The sequence below is a fragment of the Drosophila suzukii genome, chromosome 3, assembly GCF_043229965.1.
Source record: "Drosophila suzukii chromosome 3, CBGP_Dsuzu_IsoJpt1.0, whole genome shotgun sequence".
Lineage (NCBI taxonomy): Eukaryota > Metazoa > Arthropoda > Insecta > Diptera > Drosophilidae > Drosophila > Drosophila suzukii.
Genome location: NC_092082.1, coordinates 59,962,578 through 59,982,985, shown reverse-complemented (window position 1 = coordinate 59,982,985; position 20,408 = coordinate 59,962,578). Strand labels below are relative to the sequence as shown.

Genomic DNA, 20,408 nt, shown 5'->3' with positions numbered 1-20,408 from the left:
TTTGTCATCGGTGCGAAAATGAGCTTCGAACAAAGAGCAAACATTAAATTTTGTTTTAAAATTGGTAAAACTTTTACCAAAACGTTTCAATTGATGAAACAAGTGGTTTTAACGTTTTCAAAGTGGTCGTGAGGACATAAATGACGATGAACATGTGTGTTCGTGAATTCATAAAAAATCAGCCGAAATCATCATTGAAATTATTGGAAATAGAATTGAACATCTCCAAAACATCGATTTATCGCATTTTGACCAAACATTTGGGCTTACAAAAGGTGTGTGCACGGTTTGTTCCGCACAAATTGACTGACGTCCAAAAATTGCTCAGAATCCAACATTCGAAGGACATCATTAAAGAGGCAAAAAATTACCCGAACTTCCTTTACAAGATTGTGACTGGTGTCGAAACGTGGTGTTTTCAATATGATCCCGATACGAAACGCCAGAGTGCTGAATGGAGCCGAAACCCAAAAAATCGCGCCTGGAGAAGTCAAAAGTGAAGACAATGCTGATTTGTTTTTATGATTCCAAGGTTTATTACCTTGACCAAACCAATTCAAAAAGACATAAACATGAATTGAGTTCTAGATTGCAACTGCTTATTTATATCAATTAAATGAACTTATTTAGCTTAACTACAAAGTGAAATACTTTGGGTCTTAACTTAAAGATCCACACATAATCGCCACATGTGAGTGTAACGCGCAGGAAGAAAGATAAGGTTAGAACAGCGTGTTTCGACGGGTGTCGCAGACATACTTATAAGATATCATTTCATCATGACATTATATATATAAATAGATATATACCCTTGCAGAGGGTATTATGATTTCAGTCAGAAGTTTGCAACGCAGTGAAGGAGACGTTTCCGACCCCATAAAGTATATATATTCTTGACCAGCATGACTAGACGAGTCGATCTAGCCATGTCCGTCAGTCCGTCTGTTTCTACGCAAACTAGTCTCTCAGTTTTAAAGCTATCGGGCTAAAACTTTCCCAAAGGTCTTATTTCTTTTGCAGGTAGTATATAAGTCAGAACCAGCCGGGTCGGACAACTATATGTTATAGCTCCCATAGGAATAACCGGAAAAAAAAATTATATCTTTGGTGTTTTTTAACATATAACCTCCTAAGCTTGGAAATAACATTTTTTACTTAGTTCTGAATTTCGAAATTAGTTTTCTCAACATCGGCGGTTATATCATATAGCTGTCATAGGAACGATCGGAAAATTGGTGGGAAAGTAATATGAAACAAATTTGAAGGAGGTAGAAGGTAGAAGGAAGCGTTTCCGACCATAAAGTATATACATTCTTTATCAGGATCACTAGCCGAGTCGATCTAGCCATGTCGGTCTGTCCGCCTGTCCGTTTCTCCGTCTGTCCGTCCGTCCGGATGAACGCTGCGATCTCGGAAGCTATAAGAGCTAGGCTATTGGGATTTGGCATGCAGATTCCTGAGCTCCTTAACCAGCGCAAGTGCCACGCCCACTGTAACGCCCACAAACCTTTCAAAACTGAAATGTATTGTTCTCATCAATACCTGTCGATTGACCCAAAAAAAGTTTGGCTCGCCCACTTTGGCCGCCCACAAACTTAAAAAAATCGAAAGTATGAACGCGGATATCTTGGAAACCATCAAAGATAGAGAGTTGGGATTTAAGATTTAGATTCCGTAGCCTTGTACGCAGGGCAAGTTTGTTATGCGAATATGCCACGCCCACTCTAACGCCCACAAACCGCCTAAGCCTGTGGCGCCCACATTTTTCATGCTAGATACAAAATAGTGTTAATAAATAGTTAACTGTAGTGTATTAGTCTTATCAATACCTATCGATTGACCCAGAAAAAAGTGTGCCCACTCTTACGCCTATGACGCTTTAATCAGTCTGTCGCCCACATAGCCATATATTGAGACCGCGGGTAGGTGGCGCATTTCAATCTCCTTTTGCTGCTTGAATATCTCCATTTTCCTTTGGTCCCTTAAGCTGAGTTTCGGGTATCTGATAGTCAAGGTACTCGACTATAGCGTTCTTCCTTATTTATTATGTGTTCGTGCGTAAGCTTGGAGTGTCCCAGCCTTAGTCTTGAAAACTTAACCAAGTCTTGGCTGTTAATGTCTTTTGCTTTAATGTTGTAATTTTTTAGAGATAGTTTGTTTGGGTTTATTAGTTTGTAGTGGTCTGAAGTATTTTCCCATAGGGACGCGAGTTGTTTTTTGAATTTCTGTTTGATAAATAATTGTGTGTCCTTGTAGTTGTAATTGTTTTCGTATAAGTGCGGAAATAAGTGAGCTTCCTTGGCAGCTGCGTCAGCTGTGTCGTTTCCAGTTATGTTTGTGTGTCCTGGGATTCACAATAATTTTATGTACGACTGATGGGTGTTGAGAATATCTCTGATTCGAGCGGTGTAGAAGGATTGGTTGCTTAAGTTCGCTATTGATTGCAGTGACGATAGTGAGTCCGAGCAAATGACGAATCTCTTCTTTTGTGATACAGCGTAATCGCACGCTGCATAAATAGCTGCCACTTCTGCCGTGAAGATAGAGCTATGTGCTGGTAGGAGTGCTGTTTTAATGATGCGTGTGTCCGTAGTGATACTATAAGATACTCCGTGCCCAGACTTGGATCCGTCTGTGTATATGAATGCGTAGTTGTTGTAGTGTTCTTTAAGGGAGAGGAATTTTGTTTGGAATACAGTTGCAGGAGTGTTCGATTTAGTTGTGTAGTGTAGTGTTAAGTCTATTTTATCTTCTGAGAAGGACCATGGTGGCTGTTTCTGTTTCCTTACATTAACTGAAGTGCTGTTTATTCCATTTTCGAGAACGAATTCAGACGCTTTATGTAGGATTGAAGGGATTCTGGGTTTTCTTTTAGCGTTCTTTATCTTTTGAAGGACGGTTGAAGTGGCGTATTTTTGGCGAATGAAAAAACCTTACAAATCCGCGCAGTTGTCAGCTCAAGTCTAATCTCGATAGGCGTAATATCGGCTTCAATTAGAAGGTTATTGATAGGAGTTGTACGTGGTGCTCCAATAGCAAGTCTTAAAGCTGCATGGTAAATGGTTTTGAGTTTTCTTAGGCAGGAGATAGGGCAATTCCCATAAAATGGGAGACAGTAGTCAATCTTGGATATTACAAGAGCATTTATTGTATTTATTAAAGATCTGGTATCGCAGTTGTATCTACGATTGCCTAACCATTTAATTATGTTGATTCTTTTTGATAATTCTACTGCCAGAGTGTATATGTGATCTTTCCACCTGTACCTTCTTGATATAGTAAGGACAAGGATTTTAAGGGAATTAGCTTGGTTAAAAGAGTATGCTTGTGATGTAATCGTAAAATTGCACCTATGTTTCCGGCAGATAGAGAGAGTTTCGCTCCTGAGTAGTCGCACCAGCTTAATATGTCTGTGAATAGACTGTTTATAGATATTGTGTTAACATTTTTATGGATTTTCTTCAGTATGGTGAAGTCATCTACTTAGGAAAATAATCGGAATCCCCTATGGACTTCAATGGTGCGGCATAGTTTGTTGTAAGACATTAAGAAGAGAATTACAGACAGCAGGGAACCTTAAGGGATCCCAATGTACAGTGGTCTGTCTTCAAAAAACAGTTGGTCACTTTGACTTTGATCTTGCGATTGGTTAGGAAGTTCTTTACGAAATTCAGCAATTTCGGTCCGATTTGCCATCTCTGTAAGTCGTCTATTATTGCGTGGATTCCTATTTTATCGTAAGCTTTTTCTAAGTCGAGATTAATAATTAAGAGGTGGCTTCTGGTTGTTAGGGCTGCGGTAGTCTGGTAGTCTAACAGAGTTAGGCATTCAGATACGGACATGCCCTTTCGAAAACCGAGCTGTCGACTATCGAGGAGTTTGCAGTTTATTGCAAGCCACCAGAGTTGGTTTGCTATGATTTTATCTAGCACTTTCGAAAGACAAGGGTTGGGCGATATGGGACGATACGAGGTTACAGATAGTTTGGGAGTATTGGGTTTATGGATCGGTATTATAATACTGTTTTTATATTGCTGAGGGATGTGGCTGTTTAGGATGTTGTTGTATAAATTTATTAACCGGCTTGTAAATGGCTGACTTAATTTTATAATCATTGAGGCTGTTTAGAGCTGCTTTAAACTCAATCAATGTGATTCTGGATTCTATTAACAATGCTTCCGGTGATGGGTTGTGGGTTAAATTCATTGAGTAGACTCTGTTCTTGTTACTTTTGAATGTTTCGGTGAATTTAGAGTCCGAAGACGATTCTGATCAGTGAGTGACGAGGACTTGGGCTGTGGATTCTGAATTTATACCAATTTATAACCAAAAGATTGCTTAAGAATGGGCAACTCCTGTAATATTTCGACTTGATTAGCAGACCCTTTCAAGATGCTCATACGGTAGTCAAAGATTATATTCCATTTCTCGATGACTTCTTCTTCAGGCCAAACGTTAAATTGCAACCAATGAAGATGCACTTGTATCTCATCATCTAACAAGGAAGAACGCTATAGTCGAGTACCTCGACTATCAGATACCCGTTACTCAGCTATATGGAGATATGCAAGCAGCAAAGCGAGATTAAAATGCGCCACCTACCGGCGGTATACAGATTTAAGCGTTATGGGCGTTAGAGTGGGCGTGGCAAATTTTTTTTTGGATCAATCGATAGGTATCGACGAGACCAATACATTTCAGTTAAAATTTTTTATCTAGCATGAAAATTGTGGGCGTCACAGGTTTTCGCGGTTTGTGGGCGTTAAAGTGGGCGTGGCAAACTTTTTTTTGGGTCAATCGATAGGTATTGGTGAGAACAATACATTTCAGTTAAAATTTTTATTCTAGCATCAAAACTGTAGGAGCCACAGTTTTGGGCGGTTTGTGGGCGTTAGAGTGGGCGTGGCACTGTGCTGAAACAAACTTGCGCTGCGTAAGAAGCTCAGGAATCTGCACGCCAAATCTCAATAGCCTAGCTCCCATAGTTTCCGAGATCTCAGCGTTCATCCGGACGGACAGACAGACGGACAGACGGTCAGACGGACAGACGGACAGACGGACATGGCTAGATCGACTCGGCTAGTGATCCTGATCAAGAATATATATACTTTGTGGGGTCGGAAACGCTTCCTTCTGCCTGTTACATACTTTCCGACGAATCTAGTATACCCTTTTACTCTACGAGTAACGGGTATAAAAATACATTAGGTTAACTAGAATTCTTCATGAGTCTGTTAATTACCTGGTTTTATGACCAATCTTCGTTTTTTTTAATATTTTGTCCTTACTGAATTTTGACTGCAAATTGTAATAAATGCTATATAGCAGTCCATCTGGTTTCTTTCCATGGATTTTCATAAAATACGCTTCCTTCAAAATATTTAAAGTACTTTCTTAACTTGATTTCCATGTCGAAAAGTAAAACTAGTTCCTTTGCTAAATCGGGACGTATGAGTAAATTTTAAATAATGTATTTATTTAATCAATTTAAAACCATTTTTCGTCACAAAAGTTAATATCAGAACATTTTATGTTAAAGGTAAATTTGTTTTTTGCAAAAAAAAGTCAACAGCGGGCCAAAATTTAATCATCCTTTTGGCGAAAAAATGCAGACAAATCTAAGATTTTTGTCAAGAGGCTACTGTTACAGCCGACCCTTAAATAAAGCCTTCAACACCGTTGTTTTAGTAACTTAATGTTTTATTTAATTAGTTCAAGAAACAAAATCAAGAGATGTAAAAAATCTTTCTTTCCTATTGGGGATCACACTGAAACTGACTGCTGATAAACAGCTTATATTTCCTATGATGCTAAGTCCAGTATAGCTGTTTTTGTTACTGGCCGGACCATAATACCATGTTGAGTTTTAATAGTATCAACCTGTGACAACCTCTGTATTTTGTCTTGCCAGGGTCCCTGGGCAGAACGCTAAAGCAGATCGTTTGGGAAACTATTTGGATTGCCGGGTGATAATTGGCATGTATTCCTTCAGCCACCTCTTCCAAAATAGATCGGCATGAAGTCGTTCGCGGTCCAAGCAATAAGTGGTTAGGAATGCGTCATCGTCCTCTGCCTCCAAGGCATTTTTAAGGCTTTCATCGTTGTGATTGGCGTTTGGGGAAATGGGTATACCCATGTGTGAGCGGCTCGTGGATTAAAGCGCCATTGAACTCGTTTATATTTTACATCGAGCTTGTCGAACCCAAAATTTTTGAGCTCCTCTTTGACGATCTCTTCAGTTGCTTTGAAATTTGTTCCATTGTATGAATATATTTCCTTGGAGATCCGCGTCACGACATGAAGTTTGCTAGACACATTAAGCAAGAGCTAGTGTCAAGGTTGTGGTTAAGTAAGTGGATGAGTAAAGCATGTAAAAAGCACATCCCAAAATTTTTCTTTGTGTCGAAGCTGCCGACTCTAGCGAACGGTAGTGGTGCCATTGGCGATGGATCCAGAATCCGATATACAGCAGTATCATTGAATACAACTGGTGAAGTTCGACTCATGACCTGTGTTTTAATTACAAAGTGTGTGAAAGACTCCCTGTTGTAAACTTAGTTCAAGTAAGCACAAAACTTGTTTCAAACCTACTATAAGTTTAAACCAGCAATTTAACCAGCACTGTTACGTGCATCGCCACACCAGAACCACGAACAACGGATGAATCAAGGAATCGAGGAGAATAACGGATTCGACCGGGGCCTTTTGCTATCTCTCTGTACACTAGTCTCGTAAAGTGAGTGAGTCTCGGGTGAATGTTGTTGTGAGAGTGTTTGTGGTATTTTAAAATACATGAAATTGAAATGGGTAAAAATTAAAATGAATGTAGTGATTTGGCTTAACAGAGTTTGGCACTGTTGGTTGTGGTTGAGACTTGTGCAGACAATTAATTAAAAAGGCTAGGAAGGACGGTCAAGTAAAGAGAACTAAATGCTACCATGAACTTAGACTTAACAAACTTAACGACCTTTCCTAACAATTTTTCAAAAATCAGCGCTCGTTATTCAGCAATGTCCACGCCCGCATCCATGTTTTGAGAATGCTGCTTGCACAATTTTGAGCAAGCATATAGTCACATCTGTGGCTTATTCGCCGATAAGTACGAATCAATGTTTCCAGTCCCAGTATAAAGTTCAGGGGAATAATCTGTAAATAACACCCATGTACCTTTGCCTGTGTCTACAATTCAGCTGCTCGAATTTCCCGGTTCACGCCTCTCAGGAAATTGTTCAGATAAGCCATCATTTTATCCATGAAAATACGTCCCTTTCAAACATACAAAAATGTCATTTCTTGAAGCAAGCCCTGCCGGACGGATGACGCCAGGATATTAGACACATGGCATTGACGGAAACAAAGTATTCAGTAACCTTTAAACTTCATGTAAAATATAAACGCACATTATTAATTTGTTAATCTTAGCAAATGTTTGTATCAGTGAGCTTCGACGGCTACACACTGCCATTGATTCCTGTGATCATTGCTTTGCACATCATTTACTTACAACGCTGCCTTTCAGCACAACACAGGGCTGGGAGTACTGCCTGAGAAACACCGTTGACGTCACAATCACAATCGATTGGTCAGCATCGACCTAATTAAGAGTGGGGAACCAGCCGTTCTAGCTAGATCTTCTTCATCCCAACCATCGCCAGGCAACCAGACCATCAGGAAACTTCACTGTTAGGGGATACAGCTTCCACAGCACTATTGATTCTGTTACATTGTTACATTTTCCGAATGCTCAATAAAGTTTCTCTTTGAATCCTGATATACCGCTAGAGCACGATCTAGACTTTGTTCGTATCGGAGACGCTGCACAAAACTCACCATCAACGCAACTTTTAAGCGCACTTGCCTCCCATCTAAATTCAACCACCTTTCTTAGTACTGCACAGGTTCCGATCATAAGTTATTCAACCGGACAACCATCAATCATGGCCCGGAAGGCACCCTTCTTACAATAAACATCGTTCAAGGCCTTAGACTCAAACGCCTTCCTGTTCGAGCAGAGATTCCCTTGATAGGTACTACGTTACACAGTCAGTGCAGACACAGCACCGACTTTAACATAGTCTCATGTTCAGGTTCTCAATTTAATGCCTACGTGTCCTCAGCTGTCATCCTTCGTTCGCTATTAGGTCATCTACCTAAACAAAATTTAAGCATTAAGTCGTGCAAACATCTCGAAGGGTTATCAGTCGCAGATCCCAACTTCATTAAGTCGGGTCGCATTGATCTTAATATTGGTATAGACACTATTCTACAACTGATGCTTCTGGACATACAAAAGTGGACCGTTGCATAACCAGTCGCACAAAACACACAGCTGGGTTGGATTTCTTGGACCAGTTGACTCCTTCAATTTCCATTCGTTTTAGTTTGGCGAGCTTAAACAACATGGTACAGAGGTTTTTTGAATTGGATCAGGGTTCCACGACAAGACAACTCAGTGCAGATAGGAAACGGTGTAAAGACCATTTTCAACGAACTCAGCCGAATAAAAAAATACCTAGTTTGCTTACCATTAAAGACACTATTTGACCCCACGCAGTCAAATCGTATTAAATCGTTCCCACGCCCTAGAAGGCAAACTTGACCATCGGCCACAGTTTAGTCAACAATATTCCAGCACTATTCAAGAGTACTTTGATATAAAACAAATAAAAGGGGTGAAAAGCAGTGAGGAGGAATACACTAGGATCATAGCTAAAAGGCAACTCTCAATCTCTGAATGTACCGTTCCCCATAATGCTGTGAACAAGGAAGACAGTCTTACTACAAAGTTGCGCGACGTATACGACGATTCCTGCAAAACCTCTAACGGGATGTCTTTGTATGACATTCTATGCACGAGTCCCGACCTGCAAAACGAGGAGTCACACTCAACTAGCGTCTCCATCGGTATGTTTTCGTGTCCGACATATCAAAAAAAAAAGTATCGCTGCATATATATTGTGAGGAGTTGAATAACTCCCCACAAATAGAAGCAGCAGCAGATGGCCGGCCGCTTACCAGTTACGCGGCGAGTTCGCGTAGTAACGGCGCGGCGAGGAGAGTTTGGAGACTTGGATGGAGAACGAGAGAGTTTGGAGACCAAGGATGGAGAGCGAGAGAGTTTGGAGACCAAGGACGGAGAGCGAGAGAGTTTGGAGACCAAGCATGGAGAACGAGAATGGAGACTTCGCGGACAAGGCAAGAGTGCCGTGTGCAAGAACAGGATAACGGAACTCCACCGGACTTTGGTCTCTCCTGTGAACTTTGGACCGGGAGAGGAAGTGCCACATCTCGGCAGTGGAGCGGCACACAACCGTGCCACAAGCGGCACGGGAATCAGCGGAATGGCAGCAGTGGGCGGAGCATCTATTGGAAGCGGTACGTGAAGGACAAGTGGGTCAACCAGGAGTCACGGACTTTGGACCCAGAGTGGAGAGATCCAGCGGGCCGTGCGCAAAAGGGAAATAACGGTTCCCGGAGGTTCTATATAAGGCCGCAAAGCGCTGGCAGCTGGATCAGTCGATCACGAGGAGTCAAACCTTCAAGATCAGTTAAAGTACCAAGTAAACAGTCAGTCAAGCAAATAATCTACGAGGGAGCTACAACCAAGCGAGTCGTCGGAAGCAGCGCCGTGGGAAGCACACAAGGAGCAAGATCGTCACGTCGAGACGTTCGGGATTGGGACATCAGGAATCTCCGAATTGAGACACAGGTGGCTGAGTTCTGGAAGGCATCACGCGGCTAAGTCAAGGCGTTTGTTTCCAACTTTGTCACGACCCTGGCGAGTCGCCCGGCGGGTCTGTCAGAGACAAGCAAAAGAGTCCTACGACGAAGAACCGTCAGCTTGGGGAGGAAAGTTGTCTGCGAACCAGCGTACCTTGCCCGACCAAGCAGGACCTGGCGTGACGGACGAGCGGTAGATCGATTTGTGGTTTCAAGAGGCGGCCGCCTGGAGAGCCCTGCGATTACCGGCGAAGTTCGCGAACAGCAATCGCCCAACTCCCGGAGTGCCACAACGAGGAGATACTGGTCAGAAGACAGCGCAGAGGACATCGACAGCGACGCCAGCAGACATTTCCGGCAGCCACGTTACCAACTCCGCGCGGAGCTCATTGGGGAGCGCAGGAGCGTCGCGGACGTCACGCATTAGGGCGAAGCCGGGTGGAACGTTCGTCTGCGCTAGGCGTAAAGCGAAGTGAACCGCTAGTCAGCTTCCTGGCGGCAGCCTTGGCTGTCAGCGCGAACTGAGCAAGAACCTAGCGGGACCGTCCGGGACAGAGCAAGGGACAGGTATTGCCTCGAAAGCGTAGGCCTGGAGAGCAAGGCTTGTTCACCCTAGTCTGAGAACGGTGACGCTTCCCTAAGCCCACAAGGCCGAACTCTCTGCGGGTCTAAGGTGCAACAAGCGACCCCGAGGCAGCGCGTCGGCAAGCAAGGCCACTTCGAGCTTCCCGAGACCCAGGATCCAGAGGAAGACGAGTCAACGCGTCGAGGAGCCAGAAAGAGGAGATACCGAAGCCAACCCAGCCACACACCCGCTGTATTAATACCACGAGAATAAATCCCACTGTTACCATTTGAACCCCTTTGTTTTCTCACTGATCTACGGGCAATCACGTCATATAAATTTGGTGGGACAAACACACAATCTTCTGAGCCAGCCGCACGAATCTCGTATCGAGCAGACACATAAAATCAGTTCGTTACAATATGCATGAAGAAGATGCCCAGTATCAGCGAATTTTCTGGCACGATGATAAAGTTCTCATTAACGAATATTTCTTGACTATGGAAACGTTCGGCACTTCCTCAGCACCTTTCCCAGCGATCAGATCGCGTCTGACGAGCGTAAACGCTATCCGCTGGCGGAGCAGATGCTTAGAAGAGAAAATTATGTCAATGATGTTCAACCAGGACTCCATTAAAACATTATGTTCGTACTGGCATCCAAACAAGAATGGTTTTGGCCTTAATATCAAGTGTTCTTTCAATTCTGCAATCACTAAACCTCCCTTACTATCCACAGTAGCACGCTTATTCGATCCTTTGGGATACCTGGCACCAGTGATCGTCATTTTAAAAATCCTCTTGAAAGAAGTCTGGAGTTTCCCTCCCGACCGCAAAGGTAAATCGCAAGAATCGTTAGATTGGGACGACCACAAGTCAGATCAACTCGCCGAACGATGGCAACAGATCATACAAGACCTTCCTGACATTAAACAAATACATATGGTTGTTGGTTAAGCTTTGATCTAAGGCATGTCCCGTCCTTGCAACTTTGTGAAGAATCATTCATGGCCTAAGCAGGATGCGCTTACCTGTGAGCTAGATGTGCAGGCTAGCCCCCCGCTGTCGAGTCACATCGGTCCAATTCTGAGAGTTCAGTTTTCCGCAGCTTTACTGTGTACACAATTAGCCGAGTGGATTATCAAAGAACTTCATGTATCACACCATCCAGTGATAGTGCTCTATTGGATCAACGGTGATCCCAAACTTAGGAAGACATTTGTCAAATCGAATCCGAACAATCCTAGAGGCAAGTTTTCAATCGCAGATGAAACAAGTTCCCACGCAAGAAAATCCGGCAGATTGTGCTACACGGGGACTCACTCCATCCCAGCTAAGGCATCACACGCTTTGGTAGATCGGACCACATTCAAAGAGGCACTGGCCAGCCAACCAAATTCTTTCCCCAAGATCCGCAGTTATTTTAGGAGAGCAATCCTTAAAGCATATTAGAGCTCACAATTGTATATAAGTGCAATTTATATTTTTAGAATCTATGTCGCTGTATAGAAGCAGAGTTGTAACATCCCTGATGTCCAGGTGGAAGTCCCTGACGGTTTGTGTTGGACACACGTGCCTGGATTGGACAAGCGATTGCGACGCTCGGCTTATACTACAGAAGTCAATTCTCGAAACGAGTTGCAACAGGAGTTAAAAGCCCTTTTCTTTTGATGCTGGACCGACGTCTTGTCTGACGACGTCTTGTCGGCCCCGGCTAATAAGAAAACAAGACCTTTCTTCAATATCAGATGTCACAAAAGCTCAAAAGAGGGTCGCAAGAAGGCGGAGTGTCACTCGTCTGGTGTGCCCCCGCGACGTGTTCAATCAGCTTGTAAACGTTCTGGGCATAATGGAGGAAGGGATCGCTCGACTCTAATCTGCTTTAAGTGTGGAAAGGAAGGGCATGTGGCTACAGTGTGCCCGGATCGTCCGGAGCGCTCAATGCCGGTCAAGAGGGATTATGTTAAAGATGTCAAACTGTGTACCGTACTTGAGCCCCATGGAACTTTTCAACAAATTGGTGAGTTATTCTAATTCTGTTTTGACTCAGGAGCCGAATGCCCGCTCATCAAGGAAGCCGTCTCGCTAAGGCTGTCTGGACTTAGAATAAATACCGCAGTAATTTTAAGGGGTATTGTAGTAATACGGCTACAGATAATTGACTAGTGTTTTGATTTGTGATCATTCCTTCGAAGTTATTTATTATGCTTTGATTGTGCGAAAAATTTTGAGCCAGGGAATCGGTGTGACAATTACATCTAATTCACTTTCAATGATCAATGAAAAAACTGTATGTCTTGACTTCAGACTGTGTTCCCTATTTGTCCAATGTTGATACCGATCTAAGTGTTTTAGATAAGGGTAGGCTAATATCAATGCGTTTATAAACGGTATTCCACAAAGTCGCATAACTACGGGGCAGTTTGAGACCTTACAGCCCTTTAGGTGGTCTGCTGTTAACAACGAGGCCATTATGCATCTCTGTTGGAAAAAGACCCTTGCAAAAATGTATAAGTATTATTGGCTTAACAAAATGTCAAAGTATGTCAATAAGATCGTTGACTGCCTCCGACCGGCAAGGTACAAGCTGAATTGCATCTCATTCCAAAGGTGAACGTCCCATTTCATACAGTTCATATTGATATTAGTGGTAAAAATTACCAAAAGGAATATATAATCGTTCAAATAGATGCATTTTCTAAGTTCGTTCATTTGTTTCACATCACTAGACTAGGCTCTGAAAACTGCATCAAGTCAGTGAGGTCTTTAGAATCGATTTTTGGTCTTTCATTCTATTTGATAGGCGATCAGGGGCGTAGCTTTGCTAGTACTGCGATTCGTGATATTCGCTCCACACAGAATATACATTTACATTTGATCGCTACTGACACCAGTCGGACCAATGGCCAAGTCGAACGAGTGATGAGTACTCTTAAAATATACTAACTGCGGTCGAAACAGGCAAGTGATCTTGGCAGGACGCTTTGTACGAAATTCAATAGGCCTTTAACTGCACTCCCAATAGTGTATCGAAAGTAAGTCCAATAGAGTTACTAATTGGAAAAGAAGCTAGACCATTTGGTTTGTACCCGTTGCTCAAAACGAGAATGTTGTTGATGTAAATCTATTTAGAAATATAGCTAAGCATAATATGGAAAAAATCCAAATAAGGCAAATTAAGATTCGATCGGAATAAAGCCACTATTGTTAAGCATAAAGTTTTAACAATGTGATGGCTTATTGGGGAAGCAAATGAAAATGACAATAAAAATGGAAAAATAATAATTTATGAATTGATGGTAATCCGGATCTCAAGGCTTAAAATAATAAAAGTACGAGTATTGTGCTTTACTTATTTATGAGGAAGTGCAAGTTCGTTCTGCTAATTAAGGGTTAAGAATTCTGTATGATTTTTAAATTTAAAAGACTAAAGTTATTAAGTTTGAATCGAAAGGAAAAATGCTAAGTTTGTTTTGTTATTCATAGATCAATTGCTTATAAGGCTTATTACTAATGAAAATATAATTTTTGTTGCTTAAGCCTGAAGATATATAGTTATACTTATTATTGGGAGATGATATTTATACCCTTGCAGAGAGTATAATGATTTCAGTCAGAAGTTTTCAACGCAGGAGACGTTTCCGACCCCATTAAGTATATATATTCTTGATCAGCATCACTAGACGAGTCGATCTAACCATGTCCGTCTGTCCGTCTGTCCGTCCGTTTCTACGCAAACTAGTCTCTCAGTTTTAAAGTATCGGGCTGAAACTTTCCCAAAAGTCTTATATCTTTTGCAGGTAGTATATAAGTCGGAACCAGCCGGATCGGACAACTATATCTTACAGCTCCCATAGGAATAATCGGAAAAAATGTAAAAAAATTATATCGTTGGTGTTTTTTAACTTATAACCTCCTAAGCTTGGTAATAAAAGTTTTTAATTAGTTCTGAATTTCAAATTTAATTTAATCATAATCGGACGACTATATCTTATAGCTGCCAAAGGAACGATCGTAAAATTGGTGGGAAAATAATATGAAACAAATTATAGCTTCGGTGTTTTTAAATATAAACTCTTACGCTTGGAAATAAAATTTTTTAATTCATTCTGAATTTCGAATTTAATTTAATCAAAATCGGACGACTATATCATATAGCTGCCATAGGAACGATCGTAAAATCGGTGGGAAAATAATGTGAAACAATTTATATCTTCGGTGTTTTTTAACATATAACATCCTACGCTTGGAAATAACATTTTTTAATTCATTCTGAATTTCGAATTTAATTTTATCAATATCGGACGACTGTATCATATAGCTGCCATAGGAACGTTCGTAAAATTGGTGGGAAAATAATATGAAACAAATTTTAGCTTCGGTGTTTTTAACATATAACCTCTTACGCTTGGAAATAAAATTTTTTAATTAGTTCTGAATTTCGAATTTAATCATAATCGGACGACTATATCATATAGCAGCCATAGGAACGATCGGAAAATTGGTGAGAAAATAATATGAAATAAATTATAGCTTCGGTGTTTTCTGACATATATACTATTGGGAAAATCATTTTCTGTATTTTTAAATTTAATAAATGTAACTGCAAGGGTATACAAGCTTCGGCTTGCCGAAGTTACTTCCTTTCTTGTTTTAAATTATTTTTTTGCTCGTTTCGACTTATATACTACCTGCAATAGAAATAAAACAAAGGAGAACGCTATAGTCGAGTACCTCGACTATCAGGTACCCGTTACTCAGCTAAAGGGACCAAAGGGAAATAGAGATATGCAAGCAGTAAAGCGAGATTGAAATGCGCCACCTACCCGCGATCTCAATATATGGTTAAGTGGGCGGTAGACAGATTTAGGCGTTATGGGCGTTAGAGTGGGCGTGGCAAACTTTTTTGGATCAATCGATAGGTATTAACAAAACAAATACATTTCAATTAAAATTTTGTATCTATCTATCTGTACCACAGATTTAGGCGGTTTGTGTGCGTTAAAGTGGGCGTGGCAGCTTCGCGTAACAAACTTGCACTGCGTACAAGGCTACGAAATCTAAATCTGAAATCCCAATTCTCTATCTTCTATAGTTTCTGAGATAACTGCGTTCATATTTACGATTTTTTGAAGTTTGTGGGCGTTAATGTGGGCGTGAAACTTTTTTTTTTTGGTAAATCGATAGTTATTGGAAACTGACAGACGGGCACAGTTAGATCGACTCGTCTAGTGATGCTGATCAAGAATATATATTTCAAACCACTGACTGAAATCATTATGCCGTTTGCAAGGATATAATTAGTTGGCATACGTTTCCGCTAATTTTAAGATTTTTAGAAAATTTATTTGTTATTAATAAGTTTAATTACTAAAATTCATAGCTAGCTACCTTTGGGACCAAAAGTATTTCAATTTTCTAAAATATAGTGCAATTTTTATTTTGAGTCTAGATTTTTAGATTGTAAAATTTTTTCTGTTTGTTACAGTACAGATACATAATACACACATAATACATAAGCAGGTACCATCCGTAATGTATATCCCAGAACATGTTAGGCTGAATTACAAATCTTTGATTTTCGCTTGCTTTGTTAGGCGGCCAAGGCGAAAGCTCTTGCAATATCAGCTCCGAAATCAATTTTGACTTTAGCAGGAATGCTTAAATGAAGACTGAACATGGCATGTTCATTAGGGTATCTCAAAAACTGAGGGTTGGACTGGGGAGACTCGAGTTAGTTCATTCATGTAACCTACCCATTGCACCAACGGCGAGTGTTTAAAGGGGACATCACATTGAACAAACCGCTTTAAAAACATAATCAAAGGGGTACTTATCCCCAAGAAAGTAAAGGCTAACCGCTAGACATGATTAATGAATTTTGTTGCAACCGGTGAAGAAACGATTGATTTGGAAGACCCGGTCAAATATTACGCTCGGCGGGTCATTAATTAAGCTTGACAACGCACATCAGCGGTGGCTCAAAGTGGAGGCTGTGGACAGCGACCCAAATTGCTCTGTCCAGGCCAACGAAGCTAGGAATAGCGATGAGAAATAGCGGGGGAGGGCTACGATTTCTAGCTCTTCGCTAAACTAGTACTGATTTAGTGCTTACGCAATTACGCCCTTAATACCATTTAATCGACGCACTATGCAGCGGTGGTCACTGGCCAAAATCTAAACGCAGACTCCTAACGTAATGATCGGAGTATCGGGGCTAACAATTAAGCGCCGCAACAAAGACTTTGCTGGGGGAACCACGCTAATTGGGCATGTATTCAGCAACTACAGCAAGTCTCGCCATTAAATGAGGGATGCGAAGGGGGTCGAAGGTGAATAGCGAAGAAGCGCAGAAGACGAAGAAAACTAAAACAAATACAATGAACATGCAACAAATGGAGGGCTGCGCGCTCTTTTTGGCACCTTTAATGCGGACCGTAACTCTGTCCGTGGCTCTGCCTCGGATATTTGTTGAACTTCATCCATTAACTTTCGAGTGCCAGCGTCGGAGTTGGCAATACCTGTTACGTATAAAAGCCCCACGAAAACCTCAGAAGTCATACAGTTCACTAAGAGCCGCTAAGGAAGTCAAACCTCAATCCTCCCATTCCCACTCAAACAGCTCAACAAAGCCCAGAAATGCGTGGATTCATTGTAAGGCGATTCAAAGGGGGAAGTAGGCTAATTACTGGACTAATCTTCTCTTATTGCTTAATAGGTCCTGTGTATTTTCGCCGTAGCGCTGGCCGCCCCTCAGGGCTACAACTACAATCCTGGCCCGTCCGGTTTCGGTGGCATCAGCACAACCAGTGGGGGCGGCTCCTTCTTCCAGGGAGCTGCTCAGGTGGGGCCGGTCCCGGCGCAACCCATCTACCAGCAGCAGGCCGTGCAGGCTCACCATCACCAGCAGCAGGTACAACAGCTTCAGCAGCAGCAAGCCATCGTGTCCAAGCGCTTCTTTATCCACTCCGCCCCGGAGGAGGCTGAGGACTACAAAGAGCGTCACATTACCGTCGGCGTCCCCAAGCGCAACTACAACGTGGTGTTTATAAAGTCGCCCCAGCGCAACAACAAGAAGACCATTAAGATCAGTCCCGCCGCCAACGAGGAGAAGACCGTCATATACGTGTTGAGCAAGAAGGGCGAGAGCGACTTGAATGCCGAGGTTGTGGAACAAGCTAGCTCCACTAGCAAGCCGGAGGTCTTCTTCATCAAGTACAAGACCAACGAGGAAGCCGCCCACGCACAGCAGCAGATCCAGGCCCAGTACGACGCCCTGGGTGGTAGCAGCCAGCTGACCGATGAGGGAGTGGCCCCCGTCACCTCAGTTATTGGAGCCCTGGGAGGCAGCGACGGCCACGTAGATTCCGGATCCACTGTGGGCGGCACCGGAGCCGGCCAGATCTCTTCCGCTTCTGCCGGATCGCACACGGGCAGTGCATACCTGCCACCCAATTTCTAAACGTTGAGCGTTATTCCCCCAAAAGAAACTTTACAGTCCTCTGTGAAAATTGTTGTTATTAATAAAATAATATCGCTGTTGAATTTAATTTTAAACTGTCTACTCAATTGATTTTAAGTATTTTTATACTCGTAGAGTAAAAGGGTATACTAGATTCGTCGGAAAGTATGTAACAGGCAGAAGGAAGCTTTTCTGACCCCATAAAGTATATATATTCTTGATAAGGGTCACTAGCCGAGTCGATCTAGCCATGTCCGTCTGTCCTTCTGTCTGTCCGGATAACCGATGAGGGCTATTGAGATTTGTCATGCAGACTCCTGAGCCCACTCTAACGCCCACAAACCGCCCAAAACGGTGGCTCCTACAGTTTTGATGCCAGAATAAAAATTTTAACTGAAATGTATTGTTCTCATCAATACCTGTCGATTGACCCAAAAAAAGTTTGCCACGCCCACTTTAACGCCCACAAACCGCCCAAACCTGTGACGTCCACAATTTTCATGCTAGATAAAAAATGTTAACTGCAATGTATTGGTCTCGTCAATACCTATCGATTGATCCAAAAAAATCATTTGCCACGCCCCCTCTAACGCCCATAACGCTTAAATCTGTCTACCGCCGGTAGGTGGCGGATTTTAATCTCCCTTTGCTGCTTGCATATCTCCATTTCCCTTTGGTCCCTTTAGCTGAGTAACGGGTATCTGATAGTCGAGGAACTCGACTATAGCGTTCTTCCTTGTTAAGATTTATTCTGGGATAATAGCGATCTGCGCAAATGGGTATATTGACTACTATATTTTTGATAAATCTCATACGAGCAAAGCACAATGTAATTAAAATTACGAGAATTTTATTCAAACGCGGATTAATGTTATTGAAACAGGCCATTTAATGTATGTTAACATCCAACACATGCTTCTCCAACTGTGTCAAGATACTGCAAAATCAATCGCCGTACACTCATAGAACCAAATCTGAATGAAATTAAGATACATTTTCTTGTTTAAAGAAAAGTTAGCTAAAAATAATAAAAATAAGAAAATAAGCAAGCTTCGTCAAGCCTTAGTGTACATATACAGAGGCTCATAGCTTAAGAGGTAACATAGGATTTTTAATCCAAAAACAAACACTTTTTGCTTCTAATATTTTGAATTACATTTAAATTTTGTAAAAATAACAATTAAGCAAAGTTTCTTGCCAAATATCAATAAGTCTCCCTATGAGACAACAAACGAGCTGACTAAAATAACTTTCAACTTACATATTTTATTTTTATACCCGTTACTCGTAGTCCACGATTTTCCACGAGGGAGGGAGGGGGGTTCGAGGTAAATGTCCACGTGGGCATAGTATAAATTTAATATTAGCCTTTATGTTATTTATTCCACTTTTAAATTTACTATTAAACTTCTATTTATTTACCATTTTTAAAAATCTCCATAGATATCATTTTTAATAAGAAAAAAATTTTTTAATGAAGTCCACGTGGACAAAATAGGGGGGGGCGGGTTAGTTAAAAATCCACGATTGTCCACGAGGGGTGGAGGGGGGTTCAAAAAGTGCTTAAAATTTGTCCACATTTTTTGCTAAGTGGTCAGATTTTGACAATTTCTAGAAGTAAGAGATATGGAGATATGCCAGCAGCAAAGCGAGATTGAAATGCGCCACCTACCGGCGGTAGACAGATTTAAGCGTTTTGGGCGTTAGAGGGGCGTGGCCCTCTAATACTTTCCGACGAATCTAGTATACCCTTTTACCTTACGAGTAACGAATATAAAAACATCAAAGAAATAATTTTTTAAAATATTTTTTTCCGAGAATTCCTTTGGGAGCTATAAGATATTGTTGTCCGATCCGGCTGGTTCAGACTTACATATATACTACCTGCAAAAGAAAGAAGACTTTTGGGAAAGTTTCAGGCCGATAGCTTTAAAACTGAGAGACAAGTTTGCGTAGAAGCGGACGGAGAGACGGACATGGCTAGATCGACTTGTCTAGTAATGCTTACCAAGAATATATATATTTAATGGGGTCGGAAACGTCTCCTTCACTGCGTTGCAAACTTCTGACTGAAATCATAACATCCTCTGCAAGGGTATAACAGGACTGTAATTGGCTGCGTTCAGCAGAGCAGCATGATAACTGATTACTGACCCATCTGTAAGCAGTGCTCAAGTTTGTTCTGCTGAACGCTCATGATACATAACGAAGTTAAAAAAGTAAAACATTTGACCTGTAAAACTCCACTATGCAATTCAAATGCCGTTTTAAATTGATCTAGTGTAAGGTTTTGACAATGACTTTATAAACAATTGTTTTTTAGTTAAAGTTGCGTATATAAAAACGGTATCGGTTGCCACCGCAACTGAAGAATTTCACAAAGCATCGTGGACACGTAAAAATCAAAATGGCCTGAACAGTTGTACAGAATTTAAATTACTTCATGGTTTTTTAATAATAATTGTGTTAATTCTTATCGATATTTCAGCAGCAGTGTATCATTTATCACGAAAAGGTAGCGTACTTCTTTTACGCTTCTATTTTACTGATCATGATGCTACAATTTTTAAATCATGATTAGTAATCAAGTGCGTTCAGCAGAACTATCGTAAGAATTCCATCAGTGGTCAGTTGTTCTGCTGAACGTGACCAATCATTTCCA

General features: G+C 41.5%; 1 protein-coding gene across 1 annotated transcript; it reads left to right on the top strand.

The window, feature by feature from the left end:
• The first annotated feature begins 16,795 nt into the window (after nucleotides 1-16,795).
• TwdlV (TweedleV) lies at nucleotides 16,796-17,834 on the top strand. Its single transcript, XM_017076787.4, has 2 exons — nucleotides 16,796-16,938; nucleotides 17,003-17,834. The coding sequence occupies exons 1-2, from the start codon at nucleotides 16,924-16,926 to the stop codon at nucleotides 17,744-17,746; spliced, it is 759 nt and encodes a 252-aa protein (XP_016932276.2). The 5' UTR covers nucleotides 16,796-16,923; the 3' UTR covers nucleotides 17,747-17,834.
• Nucleotides 17,835-20,408: the final 2,574 nt, after the last annotated feature.